This window comes from Ursus arctos, unplaced genomic scaffold (genome assembly GCF_023065955.2).
Source record: "Ursus arctos isolate Adak ecotype North America unplaced genomic scaffold, UrsArc2.0 scaffold_2, whole genome shotgun sequence".
In the NCBI taxonomy this organism is placed as follows: Eukaryota; Metazoa; Chordata; class Mammalia; order Carnivora; family Ursidae; genus Ursus; species Ursus arctos.
In genome coordinates, this window is record NW_026622874.1 from 68,591,072 (window position 1) to 68,613,720 (window position 22,649).

General features: G+C 55.3%; 2 protein-coding genes across 14 annotated transcripts in view; one reads left to right on the forward strand and one right to left on the reverse strand.

Moving 5' to 3' along the window:
- The window catches only part of DNASE1 (deoxyribonuclease 1), a 67,012-nt gene that overhangs the window by 41,052 nt on the left and 3,311 nt on the right, over window positions 1–22,649 (forward strand). For 6 of the 13 annotated variants that reach the window (XM_057315071.1, XM_048224884.2, XM_044391596.3 and 3 more), the window contains 6 exons: window positions 59–147; window positions 302–385; window positions 563–678; window positions 810–922; window positions 994–1,148; window positions 1,409–1,889. In XM_057315071.1, coding sequence (XP_057171054.1) covers window positions 59–147; window positions 302–385; window positions 563–678; window positions 810–922; window positions 994–1,148; window positions 1,409–1,571 — 720 coding nt within the window. In that variant the 3' untranslated portion in view covers window positions 1,572–1,889. Of the gene's footprint in view, window positions 1–58; window positions 148–301; window positions 386–562; window positions 679–809; window positions 923–993; window positions 1,149–1,408; window positions 3,533–22,649 lie in introns of those variants that run through there. The other 7 variants (XM_048224885.2, XM_057315073.1, XM_048224889.2 and 4 more) reach the window with 4 other exon arrangements.
- TRAP1 (TNF receptor associated protein 1) overlaps window positions 1,816–22,649 on the reverse strand; it is a 43,709-nt gene continuing 22,875 nt past the window's right edge. Inside the window, exons 4-18 of the mRNA XM_026520447.3 lie at window positions 21,429–21,569; window positions 18,859–18,930; window positions 17,282–17,442; window positions 16,021–16,130; window positions 15,434–15,507; window positions 14,477–14,632; window positions 12,661–12,781; window positions 12,350–12,419; window positions 9,816–9,963; window positions 7,842–8,027; window positions 7,318–7,456; window positions 6,662–6,747; window positions 6,048–6,193; window positions 2,361–2,433; window positions 1,816–2,068 (exon numbers count right to left, since the gene is read on the reverse strand). Of these exons, the coding sequence (XP_026376232.2) occupies window positions 1,967–2,068; window positions 2,361–2,433; window positions 6,048–6,193; window positions 6,662–6,747; window positions 7,318–7,456; window positions 7,842–8,027; window positions 9,816–9,963; window positions 12,350–12,419; window positions 12,661–12,781; window positions 14,477–14,632; window positions 15,434–15,507; window positions 16,021–16,130; window positions 17,282–17,442; window positions 18,859–18,930; window positions 21,429–21,569 (1,785 nt within the window). The 3' untranslated portion in view covers window positions 1,816–1,966. The remainder of the gene's footprint in view (window positions 2,069–2,360; window positions 2,434–6,047; window positions 6,194–6,661; window positions 6,748–7,317; window positions 7,457–7,841; window positions 8,028–9,815; window positions 9,964–12,349; window positions 12,420–12,660; window positions 12,782–14,476; window positions 14,633–15,433; window positions 15,508–16,020; window positions 16,131–17,281; window positions 17,443–18,858; window positions 18,931–21,428; window positions 21,570–22,649) is intronic.

Genomic DNA, 22,649 nt, shown 5'->3' on the forward strand with positions numbered 1-22,649 from the left:
CAGACCCCCCGTGTCCACCAGACTGCCCTGCTTAGCACCACTGTGGCCCTGTCCACAGATCCTGAGTCGCTACGACATCGCCGTCGTCCAGGAGGTCAGAGACAGCTACCTGACGGCCGTGGGGAGGCTGCTGGACATACTCAATCAGTGGGTGATGGTGGGGGGCCTGGGGAGGTACAGCACAGTGACCCTCCCCCCAGGGCACGGTACCGTTGCCTGATGGAGATAGGCGCCTTTGCTGTAGGCAGCAGAAGGGTTCCCTGGGGGCCCCCTGACACGCACGTTTGTCTCCTTGATCCAGGGATGACCCCGACACCTATCATTATGTGGTCAGCGAGCCGCTGGGCCGCAACAGCTACAAGGAACGCTACCTCTTCTTATTCAGGTAAAGCCCCGGCGCCTAGAGATGGTGGCCTCGAGGGCAGCAGTCTGTCCTACGGGGAGGAACTGGAGGCCACACAGCACGGGCTGAGCGCGAGCTCCGGCCTGGTGTGCACCGTCCACCTCAGCCAGGCTGCGGGCGGTGCTCCTGGTCCCAGGCTAACCGCCTGACCTTCCCCAGACCCGACCAGGTGTCCGTGAGGGACAGCTACCAGTATGACGACGGCTGCGAGCCCTGTGGGAACGACACCTTCAGTCGTGAGCCCGCCATCGTCTGGTTCCACTCCCCGCTCACTGGTACGTGCCCCTTCAAAGCCCTGGTCACCCCTCGTGCTTGGTCTGACGTTGAAGTCACTGAGGGAAACACCCCCTTGGGACTGGCATGTGCCCCCCACCCCTGCCGCTGAGTAGGACTGCCCTCTCCACAGCGGTCCAGGAGTTCGCCATCGTTCCCCTGCACGCAGCACCCCTGGATGCGGTGGCGGAGATGGACGCACTCTATGACGTCTACCTTGACGTCCGGCAGAAGTGGGACCTGGAGGTGAGTCCCCGGCCCTGGGCCCTGGGTGCACGTGCCGTATGCCCAGGCCAAGCGGCTGCTGTCTCCTGTAGGACATCATGCTCATGGGCGACTTCAATGCAGGCTGCAGCTACGTGGCCCCCTCCCAGTGGGCCTCCATCCGCCTGCGCACGAGCCCAGCTTTCCAGTGGCTGATTCCTGACACTGCAGACACCACATCCACATCCACGCACTGTGCCTATGACAGGTAGGAGGTCGCCTCCGGGAGCAGCCTTGACTCCTAGCTCCAGGTTCCCAAAGCCTGGGTCAGTTTGCCTCCTGAGCTGCGGTCAGTGGGCAACAGTCTGGGGCCCTAGTGCCCTGGGGTAGGGGAGGTCCTCCCAGTCCCTTGGCCCAGCCAGGGCCTGATGGGCTCCACGGCACCACCCTGTGACCTTTACCAGACTAGAGAGTGTGGGGCAGGGGTTAGGTGGCCAGCCACGAGGCTGACCTTCTCATGTGGGGCAGGATCGTGGTGGCAGGAACGCTGCTCCAGCACGCCATCGTCCCGGACTCGGCTGCCCCCTTTGACTTCCAGGCTGCCTACGGCCTGAGCAGCCAGCTGGTAGGTGTCCTTCCCTTACGTGCTTCAGCTCTACTGGGGCTTCCGGCTATCTGTTGTCTGCAGTGACCTCAGAGAGCCAATCAAGAAGTACTGTGTCCCCACTGCACGTTTCCCCACAGACCCAGGCCATCAGCGACCATTACCCGGTGGAGGTGATGCTGAAGAGGGTCTGATGTAAGTGGGGCCTGGGGCCCTGACCGGCGACCTCTACAGCTTACCTGTGCTCACAGTCAAGCACTGGGGGGAGGGTTTCTCGAGCGTGGGGGTTGTGGCAACAGCACTCTCCCTACCTTCTCAGTCCAGGCACAAGTTTAGATTAACATATGCTTTTAATAAAGCCTGAAGGGGGTGTTGTCACTGGTCGCACCTAGTCCTTTCTCCCTGGCTGGTCTCAGGCTGCCTCTTTTCTTCGTCACCTCCTGAGCCCTAGTCCCTGCATGGAGACTGGGGGTCTTCACACTTCAGTGTCGCTCCAGGGCCTTGACAAGCAGGTGGTTCAGGCAGCCCACCATGGGGCGGGGGTCATCGACGAGCCCGGCAGCAATCATGGCGTTCTCATAGATCTGAAAGGCAAAGGTAACCTCATCAGTGGGAGGACAAGGCCCTGCAGAGTACTACTCTTTTCAAAATGCGGTTTTAGGGGCGCCTGGGGTCAGGATCTCAGGGTCCTGGAATTGAGCCCCATGTCAGGCTCCCTGCTCAGTGGGGAGTGTGCTTCTCCCTCTGCTCCTCCCCGGACTTGTGCCTTCTCTCAAAATCTTAAAAAAATAAAACCGGGTTTTAGAGGCAACAGGTGTCCCACTTCAACAGACGATGCAGGCTCACGGCCGTTCTGCTCGTCCCCAGGAGACTCACCTGGTCAACCAGTAGCTGGGCCAGGTCAGGCTCGCTGTCCCTCAGCTGACTGAGCTTCTTGATCAGCGTGTGTCTACAGCACAGAAAACACCAGAAGTTAGCACAAGGGCCTCTGTGTTATGACTTTTCTGAGGCTGGGGTTATCTGAACATTCAAAAAAGTATAGTAGGATGGTCTGGTGTAAGAAGAAAAAGCACATAATGTTAATTTCAGATGACATACTGAGAAAACCAGGAGAATTAAGAGATTTGATTAGCAAATGCAGGAGGTACTTAATCCATACATTTAACAGATTAATAGATTGTTAACTTGGGTATAAAAGAAATTCGTAAACATGGAAGACCAGCCAGGAGAAGAATTCTCCCAGGTGTTTCAGTGTACTATAAGGCTAAAAGCTGGGGCCCCTGGCTGGCTCAGTTGGTAGAGTGAGCGACTCTTGATCTCAGGGTCCTGAGTTCAAGCCCCATGTTGGGTGTAGAGCTTACTTTAAACTATAGCATTAAAACACCGATAGCACTTTGGGGTGCCTGGGTGGCTCAGCTGATTAAGCATCTGCCTGTGATCCCAGGGTCCTGAGATTGAGTCCCAAGCTGGGCTCCCTGCTCAGCCAGGGGTCTGCTCTCCCTCTGCCCCTCCCCCTGCTCTCTCTCCAATGAACAAATAAAATCTTTAAAAAAGCCAACATCTCCGTGCAACAGAGACCACATAAGCGTAACAAGAGGGAGGGTAACTGGCCAATCACCCAGAACAATACTGGACTCCTACTGGATTCCTTATATCAAAACATCATTTCAAAAGGAGAACCTTGCATGAGAAGTACATTTCTTTCTGCACAGAAGACACCATAAGTCGCTGTCTGACCCTACTCATACACAACCTATGTCAAAATTGAGAAGTCTGGTAAAACAGAAGGCGCCGGGAAAATGTGTGCCCACTGCCAGATGACGGTGGGAGTCTGTAAACATGGGCGTGGACACGGCTGTGAGACACAGCAGCCCCCGCCCTCAGCACCGCGTTCGGTAGGAACACTCTAGGAAAGTCACCGGCCAGTCTGCGTGCACGCGCTGGCTCTGGCAAGACACACCTACCGTGGGCCGCACGGGGGACCAAGGTGCAAGGGAAACTGAGCCCTCCCGGTTCTTCTGAATTCTGACCCCGATGAACATCACCAATTTTAAAAGCAACTAAAATTTAAAAATAGTCTCTGGCAACAGAAATGAGCACAGCTACCTCACAGAAGCACTTGCGTGCCAGCCTGAAGGAAAGCCCACGGGCCAGTCCACGCCTCTGCCAGGCACTCACAGCTGGAAGCCCCCGCGTGTCCGGATGGCAGCTCCTGCGTGGGGCTGCCCCATGCTGGCTGGCGGGCCACAAGCCAAGTCCACTCGCTCACCCACTGACTCCGTGCCTAGACATTTGGGTCACAAAGAGGAAAAGGAACCTCTCTGCTCTCCCCAGCCGTCTAAACAAAATTTATGATTATAAACCAACAGGAAAAAAGTATTAATGATTAAAAATAGTAATTAAAACACGCAGGGGCACCTGGGTGGCTCAGTCGGTTGAGCATCCAACTCTTGGGTTTCTGCTCCGGTCATGATCTCAAGGTTATGGAATCGAACCTCTGCTGGGCTAAGCAGGGAATCTGCTTGAGATTCTCTAGCCCTCTCTTTTTGCGCCCCCCACCCCATGCCCACTTTCACTCGCTTCTCTTAAAATCCTTAAAAAAACAACCATACAACAACGTAAGACCAGACTCCAGGAGAAAATAATGGGCTGTAGTGACTGTGGGAGAGCACAAACCTAGAGGTGTTTGCTTTTTGCCCTTTTCTCACATTTTTGGTAACTTGTTGATGTATTATCATTTAAAGATTACTGTAGGGGCACCTGCGTGGCTTAGTAGGCTAAGCAGCCAGCTCGGGGTTTCGGCGAAGGTCATGACCTCAGGGTCATGGTATCAAGCCCCATGCTCAACGCAAAGTCGGTTTGAGATTTTCACTCCTCCTCTCTAAAATAAAACTTATAATTATTACTGTACACAAGATCCCCCCCAAAAAGTCTTCATATATAAGTTAGAAAATGAAATTTCAAAATATCCAATAAATAAAGTACATCAAATAAAGATGTGCAACAACTCTACAATTACCAAAAGACAGAATGGACATAAAGATGCCAGTTCATTCAAAATGGACTTGAAGCCAGTATCCTCTCAGTCAGAAGCCCAACTGTGTGTGGGGGTCAGGCTGCCTCGTACAAGCACAGACCTACAGGAAGGGAGATACCCTTGAAGGGAAAGGGGAACCCACTGAATACAGTCTTGCAGGGAAGGCCGTGCGATGCAGCCACCTGATGCTAGACAGGCCGCCAACACCGGTCAGCAGGGAGAGGACAGACCTGAGCGGTCACGGTGCAGGCGCGCGGGCGTTCATGTGGAGTGAGATACGACAGCTCTCCCACATCCCAAACCAATTTGAGATGGACTAAAATCAGCCCAAAAAGCCAAAAATGTTAAAGCTTTTAGACAGAAATGTTAGGAGAATACATTTAAGACTCTGATGATAAAGATTTCTTAAGACCTAAAAAAGCACCGAATACAGACTTCTAGCGTGGGGGGATGGGTGAAGGGGTTGAGCGGCTCAAACTTCAATTGTCAAGTCAGTCACAGGACGAGAAGCACAGCACAGGGAACCGGTGACGGGGTACGCGGCCTTCTCGTGGTGAGCACGCTGTAATGTCCATAAACGTCAAATCGCTATGCTGTACGCCTGAAACTAACTTGACACCGTATGTCAGCTAGACTTCAAGCAAAGTAATGAGTGTTTAAAAATTATGATTTCATTAAAATAACTCATCAGAACACATCTTTAGGCAGACGAAAAAAACTGGAAAAAGACTGGCAACTGAGAAAGCGTATATAAACAAACTACAAAACGCAACAGGAAAGAGGACAGTCTGAGGAGTGGCTTGAGAAAGCCCAGCTGAAGGACAGTGAGCGCTGGGCTTGGGGCCTCCGCTGCCAGCTGTGTGCGGGCAGCGGGCACCTCCTTGCCCCATGGAGGACACCTGGGCAGGTGAGCCTCGGGGAAACACCTGCCGGGGCCGGAGCGGACAAGAGTGTTCAGAGCAACCTGTTCCCAGCAGCCCCCAAATGAGAACGACCCACAAGTCCACCAAGAAAGACTTAAATCACAGCGCTGAGGCAGATTCCTGCCTGTTACTCTGCCCTGGACACGACCCCCACCCGGCCACCCTCCCCAAGCACCGTCTATTGCCGAGTGAAGGAAGCACGACTTCAGAAGCACACACCCAGGGATTCCACTGACAGGCCACCCGGAAGTTTCTCCAGGATGCACGACGGACTGTCAGACTAGAGCTCCGTGAGGAACTCTAGGTCTCTACAGAGAGGGCTGTGGGGCCGCTGAGGAGGGACACGCCCCCACCAGGGCATGGGGACACCTGGCAGCCAGCACCAGGGTGTTATAGAACCTCCCATGGGGTGGTGTGGGTAGGTGTAAACTGAACATAGCTGGATCACACAGGTGTTGTCTTTGTAGTCAACCAAACTGCATGTAAGCCTTCTGCCCTTTTTAGGTGTCAGACGCAAGCAGCACATTCATAACGATAAAGGACTCCTGGGCAGGGGAGAATCATGCGCGCCGGTGCCCTGGGCCCAAGGGGCCGGGAACCTACCTGGGATTGATCTCCAGCGTGGGCTGCAGGAGCTGAGCACGCTCCTCCTGGGTCTTGGCCAGCTGCTGCAGGCGCAGGAAGTGCCGGGCGGCCCCCATCTCCAACACGGTGATCATGGCAGGGTGGGTGTCCAGTCGAAGAGTCACCTACAAGCAAGGCCTAGGACCCGGTGAGGGACTAGCTGGAGGCAGGGGGCCCCGGGCTATAAGGTCTTGACCAGGTCGGAAGCTTCCCCAGGTGACACCGGAGGATGCAGGCCGCCCAAGCCGCTGCCACACAAAGTTCCTGGGACAGAATCCTGACAGGGGACTCCCTCCTCCCATGTCCCTCAGAGCTACCGGGTTCTCCTTCCCGCAGACAACGCTCTCACCGCCCCCCCCCCCCATGGCTCCCTCGGGCCTTTCTGTCCTCCGGTGCACCTCCTCCCCTCAAGCATTCACGCCCCCCGTCCCTGTGGGTGCACGTGTAGGAGCGGCAGCAACATGCCGGTCTCTACCCCAGATCAGGGCTTCAACCGCCACCGGGAAAAGGCACACGAGGCCAGCAACTCAGCCGGCGGCTGTGGGGTCACACAGGGCCATGGCGGCTGGGAGGTGGCTCATCTCTGGCCTCACCTTCACATTGGTGACACGTGACCCCAGTGCATTTCTCATCCAAGCCATCAGGTCCTCCGTCTCCTTCTCCGACAGGCGGTCACCAGCTACAGGAGAGCAGAAGGGAGTGAGCTCTGAGCTATCGGCCACTCCCACCCCATGGGATCCCACCGCGGCCTGAAACGCTAATGCCCCACTACCAGGTTTCAGGAAGGCTCCCTCCCCTGCCCGCTGGCCACCAGCACAAAGGCAGAAGCGTCCCAAAAGGCTCCTCCCCTAAAAGCAAGCAGGTAAAATCAGACCTCATAAAGGACATTTTCGGGGGCGCCCGGCTGGCTGAGCCGGTAGAGCATGCGACTCTTGCTCTCAGCGTCACAAAATCAAGCCCCATGGTGGGTGTGGAGCCTACTTTAAAAAAGGGCATTTTGGGTTGCCTGAGGACCCTATAACTTTGTACGGGTTTTAAAAAGATGATTTCTATCAGGAAACCAAGCCAGATGGAATGAAGAGGTCCCAGGATCTAAACAGAAGATGTTCCCAAAAGCTTCTTTTGTGCAGGGTGAGGACCTCAGATATAAATGAACAAAGACGACCCCATATGAACAGCCCCCTGGGCCCGCCTCCCCAGCCACCCAGGCCACAAGCGAGGCCTGGGCCCAGACAGGAGGGAAGCTGACCTGAGGACCCATCCTCCGACTTCTCCTCCTTGTAGTGATCAACAACGATGTCCGTCTCCACAGAGATCAGCTTCTTCTTGTCAAACTCACGAAGGTGGAGCAACGTCAGCTCATCAAACTGCTCATAGCAGAAGAGAACCTGCAAGGGCCGGAGAATGTCGGCGTCAGGCCTCGAGAAGTCTGCCCGCAACAGGGGAGAGGGGTGCTGGGTGCCGTGTCCGGCAAGGCGCACCAGAGACCCTGGCACTTCCTGAGCCTTACGGGGTCCACCAGACGACCCTGAGCAGGGCCCGGGCTGTCACAGAAGTAGCAACAGTGACTCTACAGAGGAACCTCACGTCACCTCCCAGAGACACACACTAACGGCAGCTCGGCTGGGCCTCTGGGCCCCTGGATGTCACCTCACGCTGCTTGGCTCTCCGATGTCCCGGGCCCATTCAGCCACTGTCCACTAAGCAGAGACCCTACTTCAGGGGCTCAAACACTGATTATCCTGTCCTGGCCCCGGCCCATCGCTCACCCACCTCCATGTTTTTCTGCTTCATGGCTTCGTAGTAGGGCGAATGCTCAGCCAGGTGCCGGCTGGGGGCGCACAGGTAGTAGATGGTGCGGGTGCCGGCCGGCATGCGGCTGGCGTAGTCCGGGAGGCTGGTCAGCTGCCCAGCAGGCAGGGCTGAGGACTCGTACCGCAGCAGCTTTGCGATGTCCTCCTGCAGACAAAGGCCAGCTCCACTTGTTCCAGATCCTGCTCTGAAAGCCTCCCAATCACCTGGCACAGACCTCGGAAGCCTGTGGCTATGGGGAGGAAGGGCTCTGGCCGGTCTTACCCTGGGATGCCGGGCCCAGGGACAGCGCTCAGCCCCTGGGGGCTGTGGGGACTCTGGTGGTATCCGTCAGGTCCCACTTCAAAAGTTCGGGGGACCCTGGAGAGAACCTTCACCCCATGTGGTCCAGGGCCCTGCGGGGAAGGGCATTCCGGTCCTGTCCTAGGAGTAGCCAGACACTGTCTGTGGCAGAGATTTTCCTGGACCCAGCATCCTCTGTCCATTCTAGTCACTGACCCTGTGTCTTGGCATGTGGACACAGTGTGGAGGCCACATTCCCAGGCTTCCCCACAGCATGAACTAGCCAGAAGTGGGGTACAAACCATAGTGGACATGTACTGGTGGGGGACGGGGCTCCGTCCTCTTCCTTCTGTCAACTGAAGTCAACATGCCTGCTGGTGTCCTATCCTCTCAACGTGGGAGCTGCCTGCTAATGACCAAAGAGTGACAACAAGCAGGGGCCTGGGTCCCTGACGCCACCAGTCCGGATGTGACTTGAGACCTAAACTCTGCCTAATCCACACCACGGACTTCTCCTCGATTATCCAGCAAAGACATGTGGGGAGAGAGGGTCACGGGGAAGATGGGAGCTGTTCAGAGGCAACATCTGATGAAATGGCACGATGGGGATGCAGATGCCACCCAGGTGCTGTTAACCAGAAACACGTAACTGACAGCACAGGGAAATTCAGACAGGCCTGGACCAGGAGCTGGAGGAGTCTGCGGCCAGCCAACAGCAAGGCAGGCCTGAGTCCAAGCCCCACGGCCTGAAAACCCCCAGGGAACCGCAGATGCTGGATCACCTCCTTCCTCACCTCCTGCTGTTCTGGTGCAGAAGATAAACCCCAGGCCTGGGAGTGCCTGCTTAATGGGCATGGGTGTCTTTTTTTTTTTTTTGGGGGGGGGGGGAGGATGAGAACATTCTGGAACTGGATGGTTGTGGCTGTACGAATGCATGAAGGACCACTGAACTGTTCACTTTTTAAAAGGGTGAATTTTGGGGCGCCTGGGTGGCTCAGTTGGTGAAGTGTCTTTGGCTTTGTCACAATCCTAGGGTCCTGGGATCGAGTCCCACATCAGGCTCCCCGCTCAGCGGGGAGTCTACTTCTCCCTCTGCCTGCACTCCCCCTGCTTGTGCTTGCTCGCTCGCTCTCTCTCAAATAAAATCTTCAAATAAATAAATAAAAGGGTGAACTTTATGGTATGTGAATTATATGGCAACTTAAAATTGACAAAAATGTTTATGGGATGCTCATATCATTTTTAAGTAATTAAACTCCACTCTGACCCCAGGGACACCACAGTAAAGGATTTCCACCAATCACACTGCCCTTCCCACCCCAAGAACCAGGCACCTTGCCCTGTTCCCTGCCTCTTGTGATCTCCAGAGCAACCCAAACTCTTCTGGGAGGAGACCAGGCATGCCCACCTCCTTCCAGCATCAGCGGGAAGAGCTCAGTGCTGCAGGACACAGTAAGGACGCTCTGGGAAGCAGTGTCAGGCCTGCTGTGTCCCCCGACAGAGGCCCAGAGACCAAATGCTGCCTCTATTGACCCCTGCGTGGCGTCCAGCTGTGCCACAGTCATGTCCCGGGAAGCTCAGGTTTCTGGACTCCACTGGATTCCTCCACAGCCCATGGCAGCCCAGAGAAAGGCCCAGAAACCCAGACCCTACCTTGACTTCCTGCTCAGCGGTGGTCACAATGCCCTCCCTCACGAACAAGCCATAATCTTCAAAAAACTTGGCATATTTTTCAGCATCTTTTTTACTCTGGTCAATGAAGAATTTTATCAGCCTCTGCTGTAGAAGGTTCCGGAGCTTCCTACAGAACAGAAATGCATTTATCACACACAACATCTGTGAAATACAAAAGGTCAGAAAGGCAAGAAAAACATTCATTACCACTAAAAGTCAAAGTGAAAATGACACCATTTTGATGAAACTACAAAACGTGAAGCAAAAAGAAAGGGGATCCCTGACAAACCCTAGTTGGGGAGACGCGCCCCCGAGAGGCGGAAATGCGAACCAACCCCCCTGTGGAGGCCATGGCCTCGGTTCCCACTGCAGATCACACCGGAGACCAGAGTCAGCAAGCTTTATGGACCCGGCTTTGCACGGGGGCGCACGGAACAGCCCCCCTGCTGAACGGGGAAGACTGGGTTGAAGGAACGTAAAAAGCTGCCTGGCCAAAGAGCCCATCGTCTAATGGTTCTTAAGGATGTGAGAAAGTGCCTGTGCTAGAAGAAATGCAGAAAAATCCCGACGCGGACAGAGCAGGGCACAGTGCGTGTGCGCCAAGACTGTCCTTACCGCCTCCTGTGCGCCGCAGTGTCTCGTCGGGACCCACACTGACGCGGCAGCATCCCCACGGGCACAACCAGCTGTACAAACTCGGACTTTGGGCGATCGGGGTGTTTACTGTGGCACCGTGTAGTGGTGTAACACTACGAGCGGCTTCATCGGTGGAATCAAGGGTATATTTCACTCCTGATATTTTGCCTTTCTTTTACAAAAGCGAAATTACCATGTTTCTGTAATAATACAGGGTAGGGGTAAACAGTCTCACGTTCCCCTAAGCTCTCCCTCTTTGCTCCTGTCCCCAACCCCTCAGTCCCTCAGCCAGAGGGCGGGATGGGACAGCACTGAGGCTGGGGCAGCCTCAGTGGCTAGGACAGGACGTCGAGCCCCAGGAGGGTGACCATGCAGCCTGGTGTGGAAGGTCAGAGCCCAGGAGGTACGGGGGGCACCGGCGTGAGGGGAGAGGGGTGGTCACAGCAAGCTGATTACATGGCGGGGGACTGGTCACTGCTCCACGGGTTAGGGATGACAAGGCAGATGGCTCAGGGTCAGAGGGAGCACACACGGGAAGGGGCAAGACCAGGATGTTCCAGGGGTGCCGGCTGGTCATCCGTGAACTCGCCACACACAGAAACAAGCACTGGTGTATGTACACACATCCACACACAGACTTCATATATTCCTTAGCTGACTATTAAGGGGGCCTGGGAGAAAGGACACCCCAACAGCAATGGCATCCCTAGGGCCCAGATCTCGGCTTCTCAATACCATGTTCCAAAGGAACCACGGCCTCTTCACGGAGTAAGTGATTCTGGGGTCAGGACAAGATGTAGGCGAAAAAGGAGGAGAGCCTGGAACATCTTGTGCCAAAAGCGAGGATGCTGAAAGCAAGGTGGGGCTTGTCAAAGGGCACAGGAGCCAGGCTGGCCGGACTCTGCCTGCTGGCTACACTGGAGGCAGTGTGGGCATCAAGATGCATGATGACAGTAAGATCAGAAGCCACTGAACAACATGGCAAGTCAGTTCCTACAAAGAAATTTTAGGTATTTAAAAATGAACACATACTATAATAAAGACACAAAGTCTGATGAAGTGGGGCACCTGGGTGGCTCAGCTGGCTGGACGTCTGCCTTCAGCTCAGCTCATGATCCCAGGGTCCTGCAATCGAGTCTCTCGTCAGGCTCCCTGCTCAGCAGGGAGTCTGCTGCTCCCTCTGCCCCTGCCCCTCCCCCTGCTAGTGCGTGTGCACGCACGTTCTAATAAGTAAATAAAATCTTAATAATAGTGTATTAATTCCAAAGGGGAAAAGAGTAACAGGACACGGAGACGCCAGGCAGACACCTCCTTCGTCACATGCCAGGTGAACATCGCCAGTAATGGGACGACAACTCCAAAGTCAGGCCCTGTGTGCCGGGCTGCAGTCACTATGCTGCTCCCGCCCCTGAGCACCTGGATTCAAGTCCAGGTGCACCCACTGCCTGGTGTCAGCGGTCTGTAACTGTTTCTGCAACTATGAGCTGGTGGCCCCACCCAGGCTGCCCAGGAAAGGCTCCCGACGGTGCCAGGGGAGCGTCAGCTCTCAGGAAACAGTAGCTATTGCTACCGTCAGGGTGGGGAGCTAAGAAATGCAGCCACTTCAGCCCACAGGGATTCCAGAGCGACCTCTCCAAAAGAGGATCATCTTCACGCCATTAGTGACCTTCTGGACCAAGGTCAGATTCCTCCTGGGATCGTCATCTGAGGCAGAGGCGGCATGCCTGGAGTGGCCCCTAGGATGGCCAAAGGAGGGCGCATGTCCCCACACACGGCCCCCAGGCTTGGTCCTGCCGCAGCACCACACCTGGCTCTCGACTCCTTCACACTCGCCGGGGCCCCCTGGGGGCCGCCCGGGCCCTTCCTCGGCCGCTTACCTGATGAGCGCGCTCTCCTGCAGGAGCTCCCGACTGAGGTTCAGGGGGATGTCCTCACTGTCCACCACGCCTGAGTGAGACACGGGCCGTCAGGACCCTCGCGGTGCCCGTGGCTCTGCCCGGCCCTCACTGCACACCCCTCCGCCTCCCCGGGGGCCTGACACAAAGTTAGACCATGCACGGGTGACAGCAAACTGGAGAAGGACACAGAGGGGAGACTCAGCAGGGCAACACGTCCGGCCCCTCCAAGTCCTGCTGATGCCAGAGCTCACACACACAGCCCCGTCACAGCAACGGGGTCAGTGCCGTACCGCGAACGAAGCGCAGCCACTTGGGCAGGATGTCGGTGGCCTTGGTCTGGATGAGGACCTTGCGGCTGTAGAGCGCGATGCTGGAGCCCAACTCCCGACTCACATCGAACATGGATGGTTTCTGGGGGCGAGGAGAGAGCAGTGTCGAGGAGCTCTGAGGACGACACTGAGAACCACCCCACGGAGGCCTGTGCCGGGGAGTTGCGGGGGGAGTGTGAGGACCCAGGGGAAGAAAGAGGCCAGGCCACCCTCCGTTCAGAAGCCCAAAGCCCAGGGAGGAGCCCTACGCGCTCTCGACGGAGAGCACGGTGTGGGCCCTCCCTGGGCAGCCGCGGATCCCCCAGCCCGTTCCCGCTGGAGGACATAAACCACAACCCGCAAGTGCCCGCAAATAGAGCCAAACCCGCTAGGGGCCCGGGGTCAGCAACTAATGGCCACGGGCCAAATCCAGCTCATCACCTGGCTGGGGTAGCCCCAGAACGGCTTGTCCACTTTCATTTTTTTTTTTTTTTTTTAAGATTTTATTTGACAGAGCATGAGCAGGGGAAATGGCAGTGGGAGAGAGAGAAGCAGACTCCCTGCTGAGCAGGGACCCTGATGTGGGGCTCCAGCCCAGGACCCCAGGATCATGACCTGAGCTGAAGGCAGACACTTCGCCAACTGAGCCACCCAGGTGCCCCTTATTTCTTTTTTTTTTTTTTTTAATATATTTATTTATTTGAGGAAAGAGGGACAAAGGGAGAGGGAGACAGAATCTGAAACAGATTCTCTGCTCAGCACAAAGCCCGACTCGGGGCTCGATCTTGGGGGTCGATCCCAGGGCCGAGATCACGACCTGTGCCGCAAAACAAGATTTAGACGCTTAAGCGAATGAGCCACCCAGGCCCCCCCCCCCCAACAACTGGTACGCTTTTAAATGGCTGTGAAAGAGAGCAACAAAGAATGTTCCACAATATGTAAAAAATACGTGAAATCCAAACCGCAGGGTCTATGCAGTTTCCTAGAACACAGCCGGGCTCATCTGCAGCTTAAGGGCGTCCACGCTAGGGGGGGCAGGGCTCCAGGATGTGCACAGCCCGTGAAGTCCAAGCAAGTCACAGCCATCCCCCGACCCCTGCTCTAAACCTGCAGCCCCCACACACATCACACTGGGATCCTGCTGAAATGGAAACGGACGCAGGAGGTCCTGGGGACACTGAGATTCTGCATTCCTCACAAGTCCCGGGACAGGCTGGTGCTGGTGTGCGGAACTCACTCAGGAGTGAGGGTCTCAGGTGCTTTCCAAAATGGGGAGCCATGGGGCATTACGAGGGCAGCAGTCAGAAAAGGCCAGGAACCTCTTCCAACCCCCGAGCAGGTTTCCCTGTTGCAGGATTCATCAGAGCCTTCACCATGCTGCTGTGAGCAGGGGGTCAAGTATGGAGTGCCCACCAGCTCATGGGAGCACCACGGAGCCCCATTTAGCCGCACAGGTGAGGCGCGCACCGCGGACACAGGCCACTCGCATGCTGCTCTGAGGGACTCCGCGTGGGTCTACAACAGCCCAGGCCTGTGCGGCCAAACGTCTCTGCTCTAGGCCAAGATGGCACGTGAAAACCCCCCTCGCTTTAACTCCCTGTGCTCACCTACCTGGAGGCATGATTTTTGCTTTTGCTCTGATGCTACCAAGTTAATTTTTGTGATGTTTGTGCTGACCTGTCACCATTCAAGGCACATGCTACAGGCGCTGGAGAACGCTATCGCCATGGGGGAGGCGCCCGCCCCAGCAGCAGCAGACAGGCACTGGCAGCCCTGCCCCGCGCCTGCCGGGCCTCACCGTGTCCGGCACATAGAAGATGCTACGGATGTTGAGAGGTGCGTCCGTCCTGTAGTGCAGGGTGTAGCGGGGCTTGTCGTGGGCCTGAGCGACGTAGCGGTAGAACTCCTCGTGCTGCCACTCGCCCACATCCTTGGGGTCCATCATCCAAACAGCCTGGAAAGGGAGATACATGAGGACGTGGTGTCTAAGATGTGTCCTCCCAACAACCACGCAGAGCTGGGCCACTGGAGCCTGTGGCCCTGGGCGCAGGCAAGTGCGCCCCCAGGATGACCCAAGGACCAGTCCATGGGACACACCAGGGCGGTGGGCTCAGATGCAAACCCCCCCGTCTTCAGCCCCACCCACTCCAGTGTGGGGAGGAGGGGTGCCCACGAAGACACACAAGAGACTCTAGAACAAGGGCCCCCTCCCCAGTACAGGGCATTAGGAAAGACCAGCCCAGAGGGTCTGCAGGTGCCTGGAGGACATCACAAATGCATTAACGAGCGAATGGACAAAGAAACATGGTCGAGCCGCGGAATGTGACTCCACTATAAAAAAAGAACAGAGGACTGATGCGGGCTCCAACTCGGATGAACCCTGGAACCATTATGGTGAAAAGCCAGACAGCCCACAGTGTCTGATTCCATGGACATGAAGTGTCGGGGCTATGGGGGCGGCGGGGATGGGGAGTGACTACTAATGCGGGCAAGCTCCTTTTTGGGGTGAGAACGTTCTAGAGCAGACTCTGGCTCTGTGAACACACTAAGGACTGCTGAACTGCACACGGTGCACGTGGACAGGACGCAGAGGTGTTGGGACCTGCCTGCACCTGTGCACCTGGCCTTCCACGAGGGACCCCCCGCACTGGCACTCGGACAGCGCCACCCAGCCCCAACTCTGTTTGTCCAGCACTGGAATGTACCAACCGCTCCCCACAGCCCCCCGAGCCCCTCAGGCAGCCGAGGGTCTCACCTGCAAGGTATTAATGCGCCTTCCGTTGAGGTACAAGGGGAAGCTGACGAAGTTACTGTACTTTGTCACCACATCTTGAAAAGACAAAAAACGCACCAACAATGAATACAAGAAGCTTCTGGATACAAAAGCTCTGGAAGTGGCTGCGGGGGTGACACAGCGTGCCAGGACGACTCCATACCAGCAGTGTCACAGGTATGAAGCCAGGCCACGGCATGGCAGGTACACTGTCCTGCCTGTGCAGGACACCAGAACTCATACGAGAACAGGTGTCTTGAGGCCCAGGCCACCACGAACCCCCACACCTTCTTGGTGGCATAAACATAGTCATGTGGGTTAATGTTAATCCTGAAAGCACTCGGCACCTCGGATAAGCATTCAGTCAGACCCGGATGAGACCACCGGGCTTTGGGAAGCATTTCATAACACAGCGGGGACGGGGAAAGCACCATGTGCAACCACCGAGGGCAGAAGACAGAACAAAACCTGACGGCACCAGCAGGCCCAGGCGACCAACCCGAGAAACGCCCGCCCCACCGTGCTGACCGGGCGCCACCGCGCACACATCCCCCACGGCCCAGGCTCACCTCGAACCCGGGCCTCGCTGGCAAACTCTCTGCTGTCTGACTTGAGGTGGATGATGATTTTGGTCCCGGTTCTTACTCCCGAGGCTTCAGCGATTTCAAACACCCCAGAGCTAAGATGTGGGAAAGGGAAAGCCAGTTGCACACAGTGGAGCTGACGGCTCCTACGCTGCCCGTCCAGTCACTCTTCCTGGGACTGTCGCAAGCAGGGCCCAAACCAACACACAGAGAGACAAGCCTGAGCGCCACCATTTCTGAGCCCAGCTAAGCCCCCATCCACTGTCATCTCCAACAGGGAGCATGGCCACAGGGTGGGGCTCCCCCATCACGACCACCACCTCGTGGCCTCTAGGGTCACCTGAAGTGGCCCCGATGCCATAAGACACCGGGCAGAAAGAGCAGATGACAGCGACCACCTGTAACTCAAGCTAAACACCCCTCCCCCGCCCCATGTTTCTGAACCTCTGACGGAGACCAGGCAGAGAAACCATTTCCAAAGTACAAGGTGGGGGGGGGACGCACCCCCACAAAGTGCCTTGTCAAACACTGGCCTATTTCCTCTGAGCACTGCCTTTTCATTATTAAACAAGAAATTGTGGTTCTGACTGAGAGAGACAGGCTGGGGTCCAGCAGAGCCCCTCTCTCATGCACCGCTGGACCTCCACGGCAGACGGGAGACTCTGTCCGGGAAGGATTCGGAAATGAAGGTTTGGGCTTACTGAAGTACATGCTTCAGTCTGGCCAAAGTACCATTCTCCTTGGACTCTCAAGATTCTCCCGGAACATCCACCCACGGAGCGTGTGAGACACGGCCCCCGTGCAGGCTGCAGATCAAGCAAGCGTCTTTAAACGGCAGCTCCTCGGGCCTGAGCCAGCAGGGGAGGCACGGGCAGGCCCTGAGCCAGCCCAGGAACTCCCACAGAACAGAGGCCAGTGAGGCTGCGCCGGAGCAGGGGATGCCTGGTGCCCGGCCGGTCCTACAGCCATCCATTCACAAAGGAGCCCCGCCTGGCACAGGCCACGCTCCAGAGCACAAAGCTAAGGGACAGACAGCATGGACCACCTGGAGGGGAAAGAGTAACCGGCTCCCCCAAGAGTGAGGTTCGGACTTCAGGAAGGCCCGCTGGTACTCCTTCAGGAGGCTGTAACTTTCCACATGAAGCGCTCGTACCTCCGCTGACCCTCGAGGCTCACGTCAGGTACACTCGGCCGTGGCGGCCCTGGGGCGCTCCCTGGGTGTGACGTGAGGACCGCTCTCACTTACCCATCTGAGAGCCACTGGTAACCAGGGCTGCCTGGGTCCGCTGAGCGAGAATAGACCTCCACTTTGTCAGCCACCATGAAAGCGGAGTAGAAACCCACTCCAAACTGGCCGATGATCTTGCTGCTGGCCTCCGCCTGGCTCTGCAGCGCATCCAGAAAGGCCTGTGGTGGCGAAGGCTGGTCAGCGGGAGGGCGGCCCCTCCCCAGGCGGAACGGACGTCTGTAACTCCCCGTGTCCGTTCCTCTAGCGCCGGTGGGGAGTACCCTTCATCCTCAAGACAATCACGCTAAGTGCTTTTCCACCGCACGGTCCAGCCCGGGTGAAGTGACTGGCCCAGAGAGCCCCAGCTGCACAGCAGGGGGACTGGGTCTGTATTTCACTCAGGTCCCTAAGCCTGCCTGCTGGCAGCGGGCCTGTGGGCCACACTCCCTGGGCGTGCGGGGCTGCGGTCTGAGCGGGTCTCGCACAGATAGAGTGACCCGCCCCCCCCCCACCCGAGTTCTCCTAAATGCGTCCTCTGCGTGTCTCCTAGATTCTAAGCTTCATGGAAAACAGTATACACCACATTCCAGTTTGATATGGTATCAGAAGGTACTTAATTTTTCTAACTCGTGTTTATCAAAATTTCTAAGATAAAAATGAAGTAAGAACACACACACTCATTGCTATGACGCCGTCTGTGATGACAGAAGCATTGGACGTGGCCCAATATGGTGGCTGCGGACAGCATCAGGCTATCGAGCACTGAAACGGGGGCTAGTGTGCCCGAGGAACCAAGTTTTAAATTACATTTAACTTAAATTCAAACTGGCACGTGTAGCTGGTGGCTACTATGACGGCAGACTTTTCCTTGACAAAAACAGAACCAAAAATGTAATGGAGGGAATAACAGCTATGGCATGTAGTTTCTTAAAAGTAGAATTTCTGCAAGTCACTTCGGACCAAGAATTAGACTATTTCAAGCACTTTTGTCACTTCGTGGTACCATTTTAGGCATCACTTAGGCTCACAAAACCAAGGAGAGGCACACAGGCAGCCTAGAGCCACCAGCCTCCAACTCGCTGCTGGCAGAGGTCCTGTGACCGCCCGCCCCTCGAGGTCACATGGCAGCCACGACCCCCAGGGCGCTTCCTCCCCCACAAAGCCGCCCATCCACAGACGTGGCCTATTCTCGTCAACAGTACTAAGGATGGAGAGGAAGGACATCTACATCTGCTAGGCCCCCTCCACCTCAAGCAATCGCTGAGTGAGGGAGAAAACGCAGAGGCAGAATGGTACATTCCAGACTCTGACTTTGAGCCTGGGGTCGGCCAATTTCTAGCTATGGACAAAGTACTCATTTCCACCTCTTCATCTATAAGGAAGAGAAACCACGTGAGGTCCTGTGAGGGGTAAAGCGCTCCCACAGCGCCAACACAGAGCTGGCACCCTAGAACATTCCTGCTGTTGCTGGTGCCTGGAGGCTGCTGGGTCCTGCCCTCTCTGGTTGGGGCAGCCTTGAGGACAGATCCTAAAGCCCTGAGGGGGCAGCAGCTGTAGCACCCGAGGAAGGAGTAGTGGGGGGGGGGGGGGCTTACCTTTGACCCTGACCTGGCGATGGTTCCTAGATTGGACACCAGTTCTTCTTGTGTCATCCCGATGCCAGTGTCCTGAGGAGAGAGGCACACTAAGCTCCAAGGCCAGCACCCGGGAGCCAGGATGGACATGGGCAGACAGTCCTGGGGGGCAAGCGGCCTCAATTACACGTGCCAGGCAGGACCTGGAGACGTCACAGCATACGCTGTCAGAGAGACCAGTTCTAGTCACGGGGGCCGGGCCGCACCAGAACCAACCCCGCTAGGAGAGACCCAGAGAGCCAAGAGACAGAAGAGACTCCAGAAACAGAGCTGCACAGACTGTGTCCCCTGATTTTTGACAAAGGTCCCGAGAGAACTCGACCGGGGAAAGGAAAGCAGATGGAAAGTCTGAAACTGCACCCGACCTCAGTCCCCCTCACGATCAGACACAGAGGACGCGTGAAGACTGCAGAACTGCTACACGAAAACACAGGGGAAAATCTGACTGTGGAAGAGGCAGCGATTTCTTACATTACTAAAAACATAGAACACAGAAGGAAAAAGTGATAAACTAGACTTCATTATAATTAAAACCTTTTGCTTTTCAAAAAACACCAAGAAAATAAAAAGGCAAACTACAGACTGGGAAAAAAATATTTGCGAAGTGTGTATCTGATATGGAACTTACATCCAAAATATACGAAGAAGTCTTACAACTCAATTAAAAAAAACCAAACAACCTGATTAAAAGTGAACCAGAAATCTGGACATTGCACAAGGAAGCTCTGGAAATGGCAAACACAGGACAAGACGCTCAGTACTGACTGTTAATCATGAGGGAAATGCACATTAAAAGCTCAGCTGCAGGGGCACCTGAGTGGCTTAGTCAGGTGGGCATCTGCCTTCAGCTCAGGTCACAATCCCAGGGTCCTGGGATCAAGTCCCGCATCCAGCTCCCTGCTCAGCAGCAAGTCTGCTTCTCCCTCTGCCTGCAATCCCCCTGCTTGTGCTCTTTCTCTAATAAATGAATTAAAAAGAAAAAAAAAAAAGAAAAAAAAGCTCAGCCGCTGGAATGGCCGCAGTCTCCACAGCCAACAGTAACCAGCGCTGGCAAGGACGGCAGCAGCGACTTCCCAGCCACCAACAGGAAAGCAAGCCGGGACACCCACTGCGGACAGCCTGGCATCTCTGTTACACACGTTGTCCTGGAGCCAGCAGCCCCACTCCTCGGCATTCACCCAAGAGAAATGAAAACGTGTCCTCGGCGGCTTTATTCCTAACACCCCAAACTGGAAACCCGAACGTGCATCACGTGGCGAGTGGACACTGGAGAAAAGGGAAGCAGCATGGCTACACGCTGCACCGGGGGGATCTCACAGCACTCTCCTGAGGGCAACGAGTCAGACCAAACTCTGTTTCTATGCAACTCTAGAAAATGCACACCCAGGGGCGCGTGGGTGGCACAGCGGTTAAGCGTCTGCCTTCGGCTCAGGGCGAGATCCCGGCGTTGTGGGATTGAGCCCCACATCAGGCTCCTCTGCTGTGAGCCTGCTTCTTCCTCTCCCACTCCCCCTGCTTGTGTTCCCTCTCTCACTGGCTGTCTCTATCTCTGTCGAATAAATAAATAAAATCTTAAAAAAAAAAAAAAAAAAAGATTTAAAAAAAAAAAAAAAAAGAAAATGCACACCCAAAGGGGCAGACAGCACAAGAGTGGATGACGGGCTGGGAAGGGAGTGGGGATCTGGGGGGAGGAAATCATGATGGCATCGCGGTCACCAGAATGTGCGCACTTGAACCTGAATTTCACTGCGTATAAATCTTACCTCAGTAAAGCTTCTTAAAATAACAGCATAAAAGGTGCACACACGCAGACCAGAGGACACGAGCAACAAGACGGCACAAGAGCCCCCCTCCAGCACCATGCCAAGCGGCCAAACCCAGCTCCCTTGGCAGAGGCAGGAAGCCCAGGTCAGGAACGTCTGAAGCACGTCCTTCCACCTTGCGGGCCCCCGTTCCAGCCACCGCCCCAAGACCCTGCAGCACCTGTCCCAGCAACATGGTACCCCTCAGGACCACTGCTTGACGAACCCCCCACATTTGTCTTTCTGACCTTAATATTTTCAGGTTACAAGAGCCCTAAGTATTGCTTCATCTAAAGCAAGACCACTGATCCAAACAACGGGGTGCGATTAAAAATAGTACCACAGGATATTTGATGACACGGGAAAATATGCATTACGAGACGAAAAGTACAGTTAAAAATGTAAAGAGAGAACACTAAAAATAACATAGCCTAACGATGTGTAGATATGTAAATAAATGTACAGACACCAAAAACCTACGCTAACACGGTAACAGTCGTCAGCCTCACATGACAGGGTGATTTTAAACTTGCTTCCTTTCTGTATGTCTGTGTTTTCCAAATTTTCTATATTGAACAAGCGTTATTTTCATAGTAAATTAAAACAAGAGTCAACAACGAAGACAGTGCATCACCTGGAGACTGGAGATGGAACAAAAAGGCCGGTCTGGCTCCCCTGTCCCAGGAGTGAAAAGGGCCGGCGCCCATTAGGACACTCAGGAGGAGGTACCTGGATGGTGATGGTGCCTTTCTCGGCGTCCGTCTGTAAGTGGATCTCCATTTCTGGCAGCGTCTGGCCTTCAGACAGCAGCTTGTGACGCAGCTTTTCCAAGGCGTCACTGGCGTTGGAGACCAGCTCCCGTATAAACACCTACGGAAGCAGAAAGACGACACTGGCACGGCCGGCCGCCCCGGTCAGCGGCACCTGCGGCGTGTGTTCATGGGGGAGAACTGCCAAAGAATATTCGGTTTTAAGCATAAAGACCTCCCCCTTTTCTCAGAGACGGTTTCTCGAGGGCAGGTCCCAAAATGACTCAAGGCCTAAGGCTTCTCCCTGACACAGCTTTAAGGAGTCAACTCTAACCTTGTTGCTCCGTCCTGAAAATCAAGCAGGTGTCAATCTATTACGTCAAGCCTGAAGAGCCCCGTGCCACCACTTCTTGCCCGACTCTTGCCCAGGGATGTCCAAATATCCCCCAACACCTGTTTCTTCTACCCCTTGAAGAAAGACTCTCTGGCTTCCTTTAACGAAGGCCTACCACGTTCAGGGGAAGAAAGGGCCACACGGCCCAACTACCCGTCTGTCTAAGAAGCACCTTTCCCTCAAACAGACCTTCCTCCTGCAGGTGAGGGAGGAAGCTCGGTGATGTGACCCCAAGAGGACAGAAGCTGGAGATCACAGGGATACTTGAATACAGTACGCAGCAGTACAAGACTGGAAAGTATTTCCTAAAAAGTCCCTTTTAACTTTGGAATTTTGTGCTTTACCTAACTTCCTCAAAATTCCCCTCTGCAGTCTAGCAATAACGAGCATGGACACAACGGACCATTTGTTCTCGACTTCTCCCACAGCCTGTCGCTCCTCACTGCCTTCCAGCCCCTGCTCTGGTCCACACGGGGCTGGGGGGCCTTCCTCCCGCAGCCCTGCCGTCCATCTAGTGGTCACCTTGTGACCCAGTTACCTGGTGACCACCAGCCAGGTGACACGGTAACACAGGGCCTCCAAGCTTACCTCCACCACCACAGAAGTGAACCCCAGGGCCCCCAGGCGGGGGAGCTTCTAAACTATCAGCAAAAATAACTCCCAGCATCAATCTAGCACAAAGAATCATCGGGCCTATCTGTCCGTGAAACCCAAACAGATTTTAGTAAAAATACTCTTGCTGGTAACTAAGATCCAGACCTGTCCAAATTTAATGAGTTCTCACAGCTATTACACTACCTGGCATTT